The sequence below is a fragment of the Halichoerus grypus genome, chromosome 6 (assembly GCF_964656455.1).
Source record: "Halichoerus grypus chromosome 6, mHalGry1.hap1.1, whole genome shotgun sequence".
NCBI classification, from domain to species: domain Eukaryota; kingdom Metazoa; phylum Chordata; class Mammalia; order Carnivora; family Phocidae; genus Halichoerus; species Halichoerus grypus.
Genome location: NC_135717.1, coordinates 175,040,671 through 175,055,014, shown reverse-complemented (window position 1 = coordinate 175,055,014; position 14,344 = coordinate 175,040,671). Strand labels below are relative to the sequence as shown.

General features: G+C 41.9%; 1 protein-coding gene across 1 annotated transcript in view; it reads right to left on the bottom strand.

The window, feature by feature from the left end:
- Nucleotides 1–14,344, bottom strand: part of ATXN10 (ataxin 10) — a 159,801-nt gene that overhangs the window by 116,121 nt on the left and 29,336 nt on the right. Inside the window, exons 4-5 of the mRNA XM_036120574.2 lie at nucleotides 6,244–6,340; nucleotides 3,631–3,789 (exon numbers count right to left, since the gene is read on the bottom strand). Of these exons, the coding sequence (XP_035976467.2) occupies nucleotides 3,631–3,789; nucleotides 6,244–6,340 (256 nt within the window). The remainder of the gene's footprint in view (nucleotides 1–3,630; nucleotides 3,790–6,243; nucleotides 6,341–14,344) is intronic.

Genomic DNA, 14,344 nt, shown 5'->3' with positions numbered 1-14,344 from the left:
ACAGGCGGACGGAAGACCACAAGAAACAGAAGGCCCAACAGGCGTCTACACAGCACCAAAACCTGAATCCGCAATACTCTCAACGCACATGGAACAGTCTCCATGACAGACCAGGTGCTTGGTCATAAAACATGCCTCAATATATTTAAAAATTAAAAACAGAATTTTATAAAATGTGTTCTCCGACCACAATGGAACAAAACTAAAACTCAATAGCAAAAGGAAATTCAGGAAATACACAAATATGGGAAATTGAACAAGCTCCTAAATTACCAACAGGTCAAAGAAAAAAGTCATAAGAGAAATTAGATATAACTTGAGATGGATTAAGATAAAAATATATGAGATACAGCTCTTATCAAGAAATTTATAGATGTAAATACCTACATTAAAAAAACCCTTTCATCAATAACCAAACCTTCTAGTTTCTTAAGAAACTAGAAAAAGAGCAAACTAAACACAAATTGATAAGGAAGGATAAATAAGGATCACAGCAGAAATAAATGAAATAGGGGCGCCTGGGTGGCTCAGCCGTTAAGCGTCTGCCTTCGGCTCAGGTCATGATCTCAGGGTCCTGGGATCGAGCCCCACATCGGGCTCCCTGCTCGGTGGGAAGCCTGCTTCTCCCTCTCCCACTCCCCCTGCTTGTGTTCCCTCTCTCGCTGTGTCTCTCTCTCTGTCAAATAAATAAATAAAATCTTTAAAAAAAAAAAAAAGAAAGAAATGAAATAGAGAATAGAAAAGGAACAGGGAAAGAAAAAAAAAAAATCAATGAAACCAAAAGCTGGTTCTCTGAGATCAAAACTCTGACAAATCTTAAACTGCAGCAACCAAAATACAGACTAAAATTACTAAAATCAGGAACAAAGAGGAAACATTCCTACCAACCTCATGTAAATAAAAAGGGATCTAAGGGAGTACTATGAATAACTATGTGCCAACATATCAGGCTGCCTGGGCCAAGTGGACAAATTCCGGGAAAGACACAAACTAGTGAAACTGACCCAAGAAGAAGTAAACCACCTAAACAGTCCTATAACAAGCAGAGATTGGATGAGTCATCAAAAAACTTCCCACAATGATAAAAAAGCCCAAGACCAGATGGCTTCACTGCTGAGTTCTACCAAATATTTAAAGAAAAATTAACACCAGTCCTTTGCAAACTTTTCCCCAAAATAACAAAAAACAGAAACATAAGAGAACACCTCTCAACTCATTCTGTGAGACAAGTGTTAACCTGATACCAAAACCAGGCGAAGGCATCACAAGAAAAAGAAAACTAAAGCCCAATATGCCTTATCAACACAGAAACAGAAGTCCCTAACAAAACATGAGCAAATCAAATCCACAACATGTAAAGATTACATACCATAAGCAGGTGGGATTTACCCCAGGATGACAAGCTGGTTTAAAATAAAACAAAATTAGGGGCGCATGGGTGGCTCAGTCGGTTAAGCATCTGACTCTTGATTTCAGCTCAGGTCATGATCTCAAGGTTGTGAGATTAAGCCCCCCACCAGGCTCCATACTGAGCTTGGAGTCTGCTTGAGATTCTGTCTCCCTCTCCCTCTCCCTCTGCCCCTCCCCCACCATGCGCGCACTCCATCTCAGAAAAAAAATAAAAAAATAAAAAATAAAACAAAATTAATCACCATAATATACTATAGTAATAGGATAAGGAGCAAAAACCTCAACAGATGCAGACAAAGCACTTGATAAAATCTAACAGCTTTCATGATAAAAAACATTCAACAAACTAGGAGTAAGTACAGGAAAATTACTCATCCTGAAGAAGGGTCACTATGGAGAACCAAACTTCACACTCAGTGGTGAAAGACTGACAGCCTTCCACCTGATATCAGGAGTGAGACGCAGAGGTCTGCTCTTCACATCTACTCAGCATTGTACTAGTCAGAGCAACTGCATAAGAAAAAGAAAGAAAGGCAACCTGATTGGACAGAAAAAAGTTAAACTATCTATTTGCAGATGACATGATCCTGTACAAACAAAGTCCTTAAAAAAAAAAAAATCGCAAAAAACCATTAGAACTAATAATGAGTTCAGCTCAGGTTGCAGGATATAAAATCAACATATAAAAATCAACCATATTTCTATATACTTGCCATTTACAATCCATGAATGAAATTAATAAAACAATTCCCCTTAAACAGCATCAAAAATAAAGTACTTAGAATTAACTGAACTAAAGCTATGTAAGACTTGTACACGAACACGCTACAGAACTTCATTAAAGAAGTGAGTAAGGCCTAAATAAATGGAAAGATACCCCTACACATGGACTGGAAAACTTAATCTAGTTAAAATGGCAATATTCCTCAAATTCAACTACGGATCCATGTACTGTCTTCCAAAACTCTAGCTGCTCCTCTGAACAAACTGAAAAGCTGATCCTAAAATTAATATATAACACAAGGGACCCACAAGAGCCCAAAAAACTCCTGAAAAAGAAGACAAAGTTGGAAGACTTAGTTTCTGACTTAAGACTTACACAAAGCTACAGTCATCGAGATAGTGAGGTAGTGGCGTAAAAGAGAAAACAGAATGCAAACAACAAAACTAAAAGACACAAAAAGTCAAAACCCTGAACAGAACCTCAGGGAACTGTGGGGCAACAAGAAAAGACGAAGGTCTGTGTCATCAGAGTACAGGGACTGCTCTGAGGGCCCTGTGGCCTCCCACACATGCACATAGGCCATGCGGACAAAAGCACAACAGACTGTGATCCTCCCAGAATCCAAGGATGGGAGGCCCGAGGTTTCTGAGGCGTCTCCTTCCTGCCCCATGGGAGGCTGCCAGGGACACTCAGATGAGATGTCCTTCTGATGAGATACAGAGCTGTCTGCCCACCCCCTCAGAATGTAAAACCGCTTCAAGCAATGGGGCATCTCCCTACGGTCATCCCAGTCTTCCAGCCCCTTGTCAGCATGTGGGACGAGGATCAAGGCTTCTCCTTTCCCCCGTCCACTGAAGTAACAAACTGTCTAAATCTAACAGTGACTTGTTGTGTCTTTACCGATTACAGTCAGCCTCAGCCTTGGCCTTCTATGGCCTGACACAAAGGCCCCGAAGGAGAGGCTGAAAAAGTATTCAAACAAACAATGGCTGGAAACTCCCCAAATTTGGCAACATAAACCTTCAGATTCAAGAAGTCTAGAGAACCCAGAGAGGATATACCCAAAGAGATCCACGCCAAGACATCATAATTAAACTTCTGAAAAGACAAAGAAAAATCTTAAAAATAAGCAGAGAGAAATGAAGCATTATGTACGGAGGTGGGGGACAGACATAACAATCTGAAAGACAGTGAATACCTCAACTGAGCAGAAGCCCATGAGACACGTATCAACATCTAATCCTTAATGAACTACCTGGTACAACCACAGCAGTCTAATCTGGATGCCCCAGAGGGCTGCGTGTCCTCATGCTGTGTCCCAGTCCTTGCCACCACACAAAAATTCTAACACCTCACTTTCCTTTTCCCAAGCCTCCAGGTGCTGCGGAGAAACTTTTCTTGTATCGTTCAATTATTAGAATTCAAACTCTTACTCTGCAAGGAAAGTGATCTGTTAGAATGTTCTTAAGCAATCAAATTTCTAACAAGATACTTACGGCCATTCTGATTCAGGCTGCTTCTGGTGAGCTTCGATGACATCGATAGCAATGTTCAGATTTTCTTCCAGTTCTTTCATTCTTTCAGAATTCAGGGATGTGAACAAAATCATTGACGAGTAGGCAACAATTTTTTTGTCTGGATGATTTAAGCAAGACCTTCCAAATAAAGAAAGGAGAGTGTGAGCCCCATTCAGCAATACGATAAAATAGGATTATGATTCATACATAATAATCATCCCATGAACAAATTCAGTGCCTACTGATGTTTTTAAGGATTTAATGAAGTACAACACTTTGAAACAAGTACACTATTTACTGTAAAAATAGCAATATAAAATGAGTCACAACACAAAGCATCCAATATTAAAGATGCAGCTGACTTACGACTCAAAAGCAAATGCCATCTGATTAAAGAAAAAGATAAAATGATTACATTTATAAAACATTAAAATGTTAACTCCTGTTAGAAAAAAAAAAAAACAAAGGCAAAACATGCTACATCATTAACGACAGGCATTCCTTCACTAGTTATGAGGGACAGAATGTTTAGAGGAAAGATGGTATCCTGGCAAGAAAGAGAGAGAATGGGGAGGCAAGAGCCCCAGGGGGAGTCCTGCTTCACTGCCCATCAGCTGTGTGATCTCAGGAAGGTCACTGATTTATCAACTGTCAATAATATTATGGGTCGTGCGCTATGGCAGGACTTGTTTTTTCAGTTAAACTTCATAATACTCTTCTGGAGGAAATATTATCCTTATATTACAGACAAAGATTGGGTTGACTTTACTTGCCTGAGGGCACAAAGCCAGTGCCTCCCAAAGCTGGAATTCAAATTTGGTTATATTTGTCTCACAGATACATGCAGAGTGAAGTCAAATAACCTCTTTCTAGTGTGTTTTCTGATATAAAAATGGAATACAACGACCTCCTTGGCCTATCTCATGGGGCTTCAGTGAGGATCGGATTTGACACCATCAGTAAAACCACCATGTAAACGGTCATGACTTCTCTGACCACCCCGCTGAAGGGCCTCTCCTCTGTGTTTCTGTGATGTCTGGATTGACCCTCACTGTGTCCGTTCTCACGCTACGGTGTGCTCACCTATTCCTTTATTTCCCTCACTGAAGATGGGCTTTGGGGAAGTAATAAACATATCTAAATTACCCATATTCCACTTACCTACCTCAGAACCTCACAGATATTAGGTATTCAAAGTGTTTTAAAGGAATGAATTCTCAAGAATAAGTAATTTCTATTCCTGTAGCTTGAATTCCACAATTCTTTCCTCCCACCTAAGCTTAATTATCATTAATCATAAAGATTTTATGCCTCTAACTCTTAATTATTTGCAGGAATTTGAGAGCCAATTGTAGACTCAGTGAACCGTATCTGTTTATATCGAGTTCATCTGGTCCGAACATCACCCTTTATGCACAGCCCAGAACACCCTACCACCAGGGAAGGCAGCAGAGACTTTCAGCAGCTGCTATCTGAGCAGGTGCAGCCTTTGGATCCAGAGAGCAGCTATGCCATTTACCAGCAACCTCAGTTCCCCAGCCTGTCCCAAGGGGGACAGCACCACCTGCCCTGTAGGGCTGCTGACCAGGACAGGGATAACGCACAGAGAACGCCCAGCCCAGGGCACCGGAACGACAACTCCTGCTCTACTGCTTACACTGTTGCCACAACCAAAGACACCCCACTCGTTGGCAACAGAGCCTGGATGAGAAGCCAGGCCTCCCACTCTCAGACAGTGACTCTCCTATTACCTATCCTTCCTCTGCTACCTGCTCACCTTTTATCTCCATGCTCAACTTCTTACGAACCAACAAAGCTGATCAAAACAAAATAGTAAATCACCAGGAAAAGCACCATGAACCAATCTGGACAGATTGGTTATCCACATCTTACAGCTCTCCAGATCTACCAAAACATACAGCCTTGTGCCAGGCATATGAGAAGTGCTCAACAGGGACGCCTGGGTGGCACAGTCAGTTAAGCACCTGACTCTTGATTTCAGCTGAGGTCATGATCTCAGGGTCATGAGGTCAAGCTCCACGTTGAGCTCCAAGCTGGGCATGAAGCCTGCTTGAGATTCTCTCTCTCCCTCCCCCCTTACCCTCCACCCCATTTTTTCTCCCTCTCCCCTAACCCCTCCCCCCCAATAAAATAAAGAAGTGCTCAGTAAATAAATAAATGACTAGTTCATTGCCCATACTTCAGGGGTTTATGGCTTTTTTCTTATAAATTTGTTTTCTTATCAATTATAGTAAACTTAGTATTTCTTAATCAAAACTTTTATTTTCTTAAAATACAACTGACATATAATAAAGGGCGTAAAACTTAAGTGTACAGCCCAATAAATTATTAGATATGGATACACCTCCATAACTACCAGCCAGATCAAGACACAGAACATTCCTAGAACCCCAGGAGATTCCTTCATGACCTCTCCCAGCTCGTACCAAACCCAACACCACCCACCAACAACCACCACTATCCTGAATTCTATCATCAAATGTTAGTTTTTCCTGTTTTTGAACTTGATGTAAATGGAATGATATAACCAGTCTTTTTAGAAGTCAGAAACCCTTTTATCAATATACTCACAAAAAGAGTTCTGGGAAAGCATGCACCCAAACAATAGACTGGGAATCTTCATTCCGCGAGGCAATGTTGCCTAGAAACTGCAGGCCACAGCGAAAAGCTGAGGATTTATAAAAAGTAAAAAAGATAAAATTTAAAAAATTTTTGACATACTGAATGAACATATCTTAATAAAAAAAACATTCAACATTATTAAACAAAGTTTCTGTTAGCTTCTTTACTTATGTAAGTCTCTCACTGCAATGAAACTTTGGACATGACATTAATATTAAAATGCCTTACTAAAACAATGTACTAGAGACAAAATTAATTAACTTCTTTAAAAGACCATAAATGGACACATAAATATACCTCTAATTTACATTAAATATCCCTGGATTATGTATTCCAATCAAGAGAGCTACTCTTAGACTGGATTTTATAAAATCTAACTTACTACTATTGAAAACAAACATCTAAAGCATAAAACTATAGAAATACTGAAAGTTAAAGAATAGCAAAAAGATATATTAGGCAAATACCAGCCTATAAAGGAAGTCATACACCACTTAAAATGAGACGTAATAAACACTTAGGCAAAAAGCATTATTGGAGATTATTATTAAGTCATTTCAGGGGCGCCTGGCCAGCTCAGTCAGTGGATCACGCGACTCTTGATCTCAAGGCTGTGAGTTCAAGCTCCACGTTGGGTGCAGAAATTACTAAAGAAAATAAACTTAAAAAAAAAAAAAAAAGGCCATTTCAGAATGACTTAATTAACCAGAAAGATATTAACAATTTTAAATTACAATCACCTAATAATATGGCCTCATATACACACACACACACACACATATACACACATACACACACACAAAAGAAAAACTGACAAAGCACAGAAGAGAAAAATCCACAATTAAATTTGGCAGTAAGTTATACATCTTTCTGGGTAACTTAATAAATAAGCAGACAAAAAATTAGTATATTTAAAAGATTTTAATAGCATTTAATAACAACCTAGTTGACAGATTTAGACTATTTCACCAAATAAAACTGCAGAATATTGGACAAAAGCCAGAATGCTGACAACAGCCAGTGCTGGCACGGATATGGAGCGACAGGAACGCTCATCCACAGCTGGTGGGGACGCAGAAGGGCGCAGCCGCTGTGCAGGAGAGTTCAGTCCAGTGGTTTCTTACAAAACTAAACATACTCTTAATGTATAATCCAATAATCACAATCCTTGGTATTTACCCAAAGTAACTGAAAACTTATGTGCACACAAAATCCTGCACGTTAATGTTTACAACTAAGACGTCCTTCCGTAGGTGAATAAACACACTGTGGTCACAGCAGACAATGAAATATTATTTAGCACTAAAAAGAAATGAGTTATCAAACTATGAACGGACATGGAAGAAACTTACACACACATTACCAAGTGAAAGAAGTCAATGAAAAGGCCACATGCTGTAGGCAAAACTACGGAGACGCTAGAAAGATCCATGGTTGCCTGGGGTGAGGGCAGGGACAGTGAATAGGCAGAGCACAGAGGACTTGAAAGCAGTGAAACTACTCTGTGTGATACTATGATGGTGAATACATGTCACTGCACATAGTTTTGTCCAAACCCATAAAATGTAAAACACCAAGAATGAACTATAACGTCAACTATGGGCCTTGGGTAATAACAATGTAACAAACGTGTAACAGGTGGTTAGGGGTACTGATCCCCACACAGTCAAAAATCCAGGTGACTTCTGACTCTCCCAAAACTTAACTACAAATAACCTACTGTTGATCAGAAAATTTACTGATAATCTAAGTAGTTAACACATATTTTGTATGTTACATGTGTTATATACTATATTCTTACAATAAAGCAAGCTAGAGAGAAGAAAATCCTAAGAAGGAGAAAACAGATTTACAGTCCTGCTCTTTAACAAATCTGCATATACGTGGAGCTGAGCAGTTCAAACCTATTGCTCAGGGTCAGCTGTCCCTTCGGTGCCAGATGTTGACGGCGGGGGGAAGCTGTGCAGGGGTGGGGGCAGCACGAGAAGTCTCCACACCTTCTCATTTTTGCTGTGAACCTAAAACTGCTCTGAAAAATAGTCTATTTAAAGGAAAGAGAGTAACAGCACAATAGAACGGTCTGGTGACCAGAAAAACAGACCTACATGCAAGTCCTACCTTAACGTGAGCCTGTGTGAGCTATCCGACCTTTGTGAGACCCAAGTTCTTCAGCATAACGTGTGACAGTACCTGTTTCGTAGAGCTGTCGTAAGGATGACACGGGAACCCACTAACACTGCTGAGCGCGCAGCAGGGAACACAGAAAAGGCTCAGACGGCCACCCCTCTTCACTAGCACATAATATGGACTTGACAAATGCTGGTTTAAAAAGTCCAGTTTCCAAATGTTACATGAAAACTCGTGTTTGTTCCTGTCGTCAGAGACTCTAAATAGACACCCTGAGTGCTTACTGTATAAATCCTTATTGAGAATCCTACTACTGAGACAGGTACTTTCATCCTCATTAGAGAGCTCAGGAGACCAAGACCCACAGAGGTTATAAGGAACCTGACCGAAGTCACACAGTCATAAAGTATCATAATTCTGGATTTATTTCTGTGATTGTATCAACCCAATGTGGTAATCTCATGCTTAGCAGAATACCCACTGGGTTATACATGAAGTTCATTAGTAAAAAAGGAAAAATTTTTTTCAACTGCAGAATATGCAGTCTTTCCAAGGACGTAAGGCATATCGTAAAATAATACTTCACCATATAATGGAGCAAAAGTCAACTCTCAACACGTTTTTATTTATTTATTTATTTATTTTTTAAGATTTCATTTATTTGTCAGAGAAAGAGAGCACAAGTGGGGGAGTGGCAGGTAGAGGGAGAAGCAGGCTTCCCACTGAGCAAGGAGCCCGATGAGGAATTTGATCCCAGCACGCTGGGATCATGACCTGAGCCAAAGGCAGATTCTTAACCGACTGAGCCACCCAGGAGTTCCTCAACACATTTTTAAAAACTGATATACAGATAATGCTGACTTACTACATCACAATTATGTTTATATACAATTACTTGGAGGAAATAAGCCCCAAAAATGATTAGAAAATCCCCACATGTTTAAAATTAGAAGACAGATCCTAAATAACCTATGGGGACAGAAAAGAAATCACAATGGAAATACAATATTTCAAACCAAATGTCAACAAAGATACCAGAAACCAAAGCTTCTAGATGCAGCTAACACTGTACACAGAGGAATATTCATAGCTTTAAAACACATACTTTGGGAAAGAAGAATAAAGAAAATAAATGAGCTAAGCATTTGCTTCAAGAAATTACAAAAAGAATAATAAAATAACCCAAAAAGTGAAGGAAGAAAAAAAGATTAAGAGCAACAAGTTAATAAAATTGAAAGCAGTCATAAAAAGAGAATACTGAGATCTGAAATGTGACTCCTCAAAAAGCTCAGTACTGACTAACCTTTGGGAAAACTGATCAAAAAGGAGAAAAGGCACGAAGAACAAAGACATTAAATTTTCAGAAATGACAAAGAGGACATGGCCATGGATCTTGCAGACATCAAAAAAGAAAGTCAGAAAATATTGCAAATACCTTTAGGCCACACTGTTTAAAAATTTAAATTAAATGAACAAAACCCCAGAACACAGCTCACAAAAACCGCCTCTGTAAAACATTCAGGGAGCGCCTGCAGTCGTACCCATTAAGGTCATTGAACCAGCAGTCAAAAATTTTCCCACAAAAAAAAAAAAGGGGGGGGGGGCGCCTGGGTGGCTCAGTCGTTAAGCGTCTGCCTTCGGCTCAGGTCATGGTCCCAGGGTCCTGGGATCAAGCCCCACATGGGGCTCCCTGCTCCACGGGAAGCCTGCTTCTCCCTCTCCCACTCCCCCTGCTTGTGTTCCCTCTCTCGCTGTGTCTCTCACTCTGTCAAATTAAATAAATAAAATCTTAAAAAAAAAAAAAAAAGAAAAAAAGGATCCTAGACCCAGGCAGCTTTATTGCCCATTCACATTCAAGGAAGAAATCATTCCATTTTACACAACTCTTCCAAAGAACAGAAGAGAGAGTAGACCCTAACCGACTTGGTGAGGCTCACATAACTGTGATACCTGAGTCAGAACAAGCACAGCAGGAAAAAGGACGTGAACAGAATGTAAGAAATACTAAAAATGTATTTCACACTGAATCCAGTCACATGCAGCACGATGAAGCCGAGCTACACCTGCACTGCAAAGCTGCTTTAATGTGACAGAGTCAGAATCTGTAACTGATCACGTTAACCTACAAAGGGCAGAGCTGTATGATCACCTCCAGTACACAGCAGGCAATGTACGTGATGAACTTCAACACCCACTCACAGTTCCAAACAACAAACAGAACAAAACAACTCCCAGCCACCAAAGACTACAAGAGGGCTTCTTTAACCTAAAAATGGGTATCTAACAAAAAATCTACAGCACACATTATAATGAACAGCCAACTGGAGAGAGAGTTCCTTCTGAAAGGGAAGGAGACAGAAATATTTGCTATCACCATTTCCAGTCAACTTTCTACTGAAAATCCAGGCCAGTAAGACAAAGGATGGCCAAACATTGGAAGACACTAAACTTTTTTTCTCGAAGACGCTGTTGAAAATCACTAGGTAAGAGGATTTGTCTTCACAAAACAGTAAGCAATTGTAGGTTAACAGTATGGTACTAGGGCAGGAATAGATAAATAGACCAATAGAAGAAGAGCACCCGTCTCCTGCAGTGAAGTTTCCCCGGGGATGAGCTCCTGCAGAGTGTGACCAACTGGATGTGTCCAGCAGCCAAAAACTTCCTGAGGATGCTTCAAAGCAACCTCCCCGTGAACAACTTCCCCTGTACCCCAGACGGTGGATTTCCAGCAAGTTCCACCAACACCGCCTCTCAGCGACTTCGCCATGCGAGAAGTGAGCCATGACCAGGCCATCTCCAAGGAGAGCTGGATCTCAGACCTGGGGAGGGGGAGTCTCTCCCTTGGACACCCATCTCAGCCCTAGGGGTACTGGCTGCCCAACATATCTGCAAATCCTATATTCTCTGGCATTGTCTGTACTTCTTAGTAGTCAATCCCTGGTTATTTCAAGCCCTTGCTAGAGTTAGTGATTCTTTACGTTAAATTTTCCCTGTTCAAGTTATGGCGTGCTTCCCATCTCCTGGACGTGCCCTTGCTGGCAGAGTGGACGGAGAGAAGGAAGAGGAGGAGGGAGGAGCAGGGAAGAGAGGGAGGAAGGGGAAGGGGCCCCACTGGGAGCCGGAGGGCACCAAGCATGGACCTTAGAACACGATGAGAGCTAAATCAGCCCGGACCAAGTCAGGCGGACAAGACTACTTATTTCAACGAAGAAAAATGAGTATAAAGAATTAAACCACAAAGGCAACACTGAGGTAACACAGAGATTACGGCTACAGGAAACGGCTACACTCTCGGAACTGAAGGCATGGAGGGAAGCAGGTAAGGTTCTGAGAAGCCGGAGCCGGCAGGGGCTCTGCAGGGCTGGAACCCAGGCCTCAGGGGTAAGGGGATACCCAGCTACTGTGGGGGCCTCGGAAGCATGGAGGACACCTCCGAGAGTGGGACTCGGGAAGGGCCCCGGGCAGCTGATAACGGTACTCCCGGGGTGAGCACAAGGAGGCTGGAAGGGGGCAGCAGCTGCGGCTTTCCAAGGGAGACACGAATGGGGGGCAAGTCCCACCCTCCCTCCTCCTGCCTGCCAGCCTCCCACCAGCATCCTTTATTAGCTGACCCTAACAGAAAGCAGAGGACAGGTGTGTTTGTGGCCTCCCAGCCCTGGCAACACAATACGAAAACAGAGACAGAGGGGTGAGAGCTTGAGTTGAATAATGACTGCCTAAGAACCAGAACAATATCTAGCATTAAGCAATCACTAATGTGATATGCATGTGTGATTTACGTGGATTCTTATTTTATCTTCACAATAAGGCAGACCGCATTATCTACATTTCACAGATGAAGAAATGGAGGCACAGAGTGATTCAATAAATCAGCCAAGGTCGACAGCTAGTGAGGGGCCCAGCTAAAACCCGGGGTGGGCCGTGTGCCTTCAACACCGGCTCTTAGCCAGGGCAGGTGCGCTGGAAGCAGCCAGCTAACACTCGTACGGTTCCCATGGGTAGAGCGATGCTCATTGGTGAAATACTTAAAATACTTCTGTGCTTTGTGGTAACCAGACACGACCATGAATCCCTGCAGGCCCACCCCTGTCCCAGCCCCTTCCTCAGGACACACCCCATACCTAAAAGGGCACTGCCTGACTGAGCCTCAGCCTCCCAGGGCCATGCCCCAACTATGCCTGGCATGCACGCTGAGGTGTCCACACCCACACCCTACTGTTTGCTCACTGATCTTGAAGTGGTTCACATCGGGGCCAGGGCAGCCCATGCAGGCGGAATGGCATGTGATGAGATCCCGAGTGGAAAGAGACCAAGACACTTCTGGGGAACCAAATACCCACATGAGTACAGCATGAGGCAAAGAGGCAGGAGTAATAAAAGTACCTAACACTTGTTGAGAATTTACTAGGTGCCAGACACTGTGTTCTAACCGTGTTACCTCATCTAACCCCCCACAACAACCTTAGGAGCTAGGCATTAATATGCCAGCCCTTTTACACAAAGCTCTAGGGATCACCTCACTTGCCTTTGGGCAAAAGCAGCAGGGCTGGCAAAAACCAGAGGTGGCTCTTCCCCCCCGCCCCCCGCCAGGAATCCAGGCCGATCAAGGAAGGTAAAAAGTTACAGGAGAAGGAGTTGAAATGAAAGATTCTGCTCCACGAAAGGATCCCCATGGGGCAGCAACCACGAGACAATTTTAAGAGCAGGGCACTTCTGAAGTCTTTAAACTTGCTAGACCTCTGCTTTGCTGGAAGAGGGGTGGGCCTCCTGGTGCAGCCCCAGAGCTCCGGCCCTCCATCCTCAAGACTGTCCTGGGACTGGGCCTTCCCTTCCAGGCCTATCGCCTGAGCCCCGCGAACCCCTGGCCGAGCACAGAACGGGCTGCGCCCGATACCTCAGAGGCAGAGGAGCTGCAAAGATTAAGAAGGAAGAGATACGCGATGTGCCTGTGCCCATCACCTGCTCACAGTAACTCGGCAATCGCAGGCTCAGAGAGTTCTGGAATTGTAGCCAAATATGGAAACACTGAGATAAGAATACTAAGAAATACAAAGACAAGAAAATGATGAACCAAGAACTTCAAAACTGAATTACCATTACAATCTAAAAGAAGATACAAAACTGCAGGCACATGCTCACTCCCAGGCACACAAATACTGACAAGGGACTAAAACACCCAAGTGTCTGTCCAAAGCAGCCTGCGTATACGTGATGACTGTTTTTCTTTCCCCTTTTCTGAGTTTTTAAAAATTACTCTATAATGAAATCATAGAAATTGTTTATAATGAAAACTTATATCCCCATTTTTAATCTTAAGTCACAATTTAAAATGACAATTTATATTTTTACTGAATAGTTTAGAATATTAACACTCAAATCCTTGTAGAATTTAATTTAACACACACACACAAGCCAACAATGTAAGTTGGTCTGAAAGCCAACTGACCTAACAATCATTTGGGCAACTAAAAATTAGCACTCTGAATCAGAACACAATTCCAGGAAGGAAAGGGTTTAAAGATGTCCCAGCAGCAAGAAAAGAAAACTCCAAACAAGTACTAATGACAGTTTACTTTTACCAAACAGCTTATCAAGTGATCTGTGTAAATACTGCAAATGTTACAAAGCCCCTCAAAAGTCTCAACATTATTTTTACAGATTAAAAACAAATAAAGGCCAAAAACACCACCAATAATTCAATTAAAATAACTCATGCTTGTGTTTACATAAAATTTGATGAGCATAATGTATTTGTCACACCACTGCAATTATTCTCTGAAAATAATACTCTAAATATTATTTTGACAATGTAATTACAGTGTTTACCTCAAGACTGGTAACAAAACGCTGGCACAGATACGCTGCTAAAAATCCACCGAGAATAAGGTTCTCACAGGGAAACAGTCACAACACAGTACGGGCA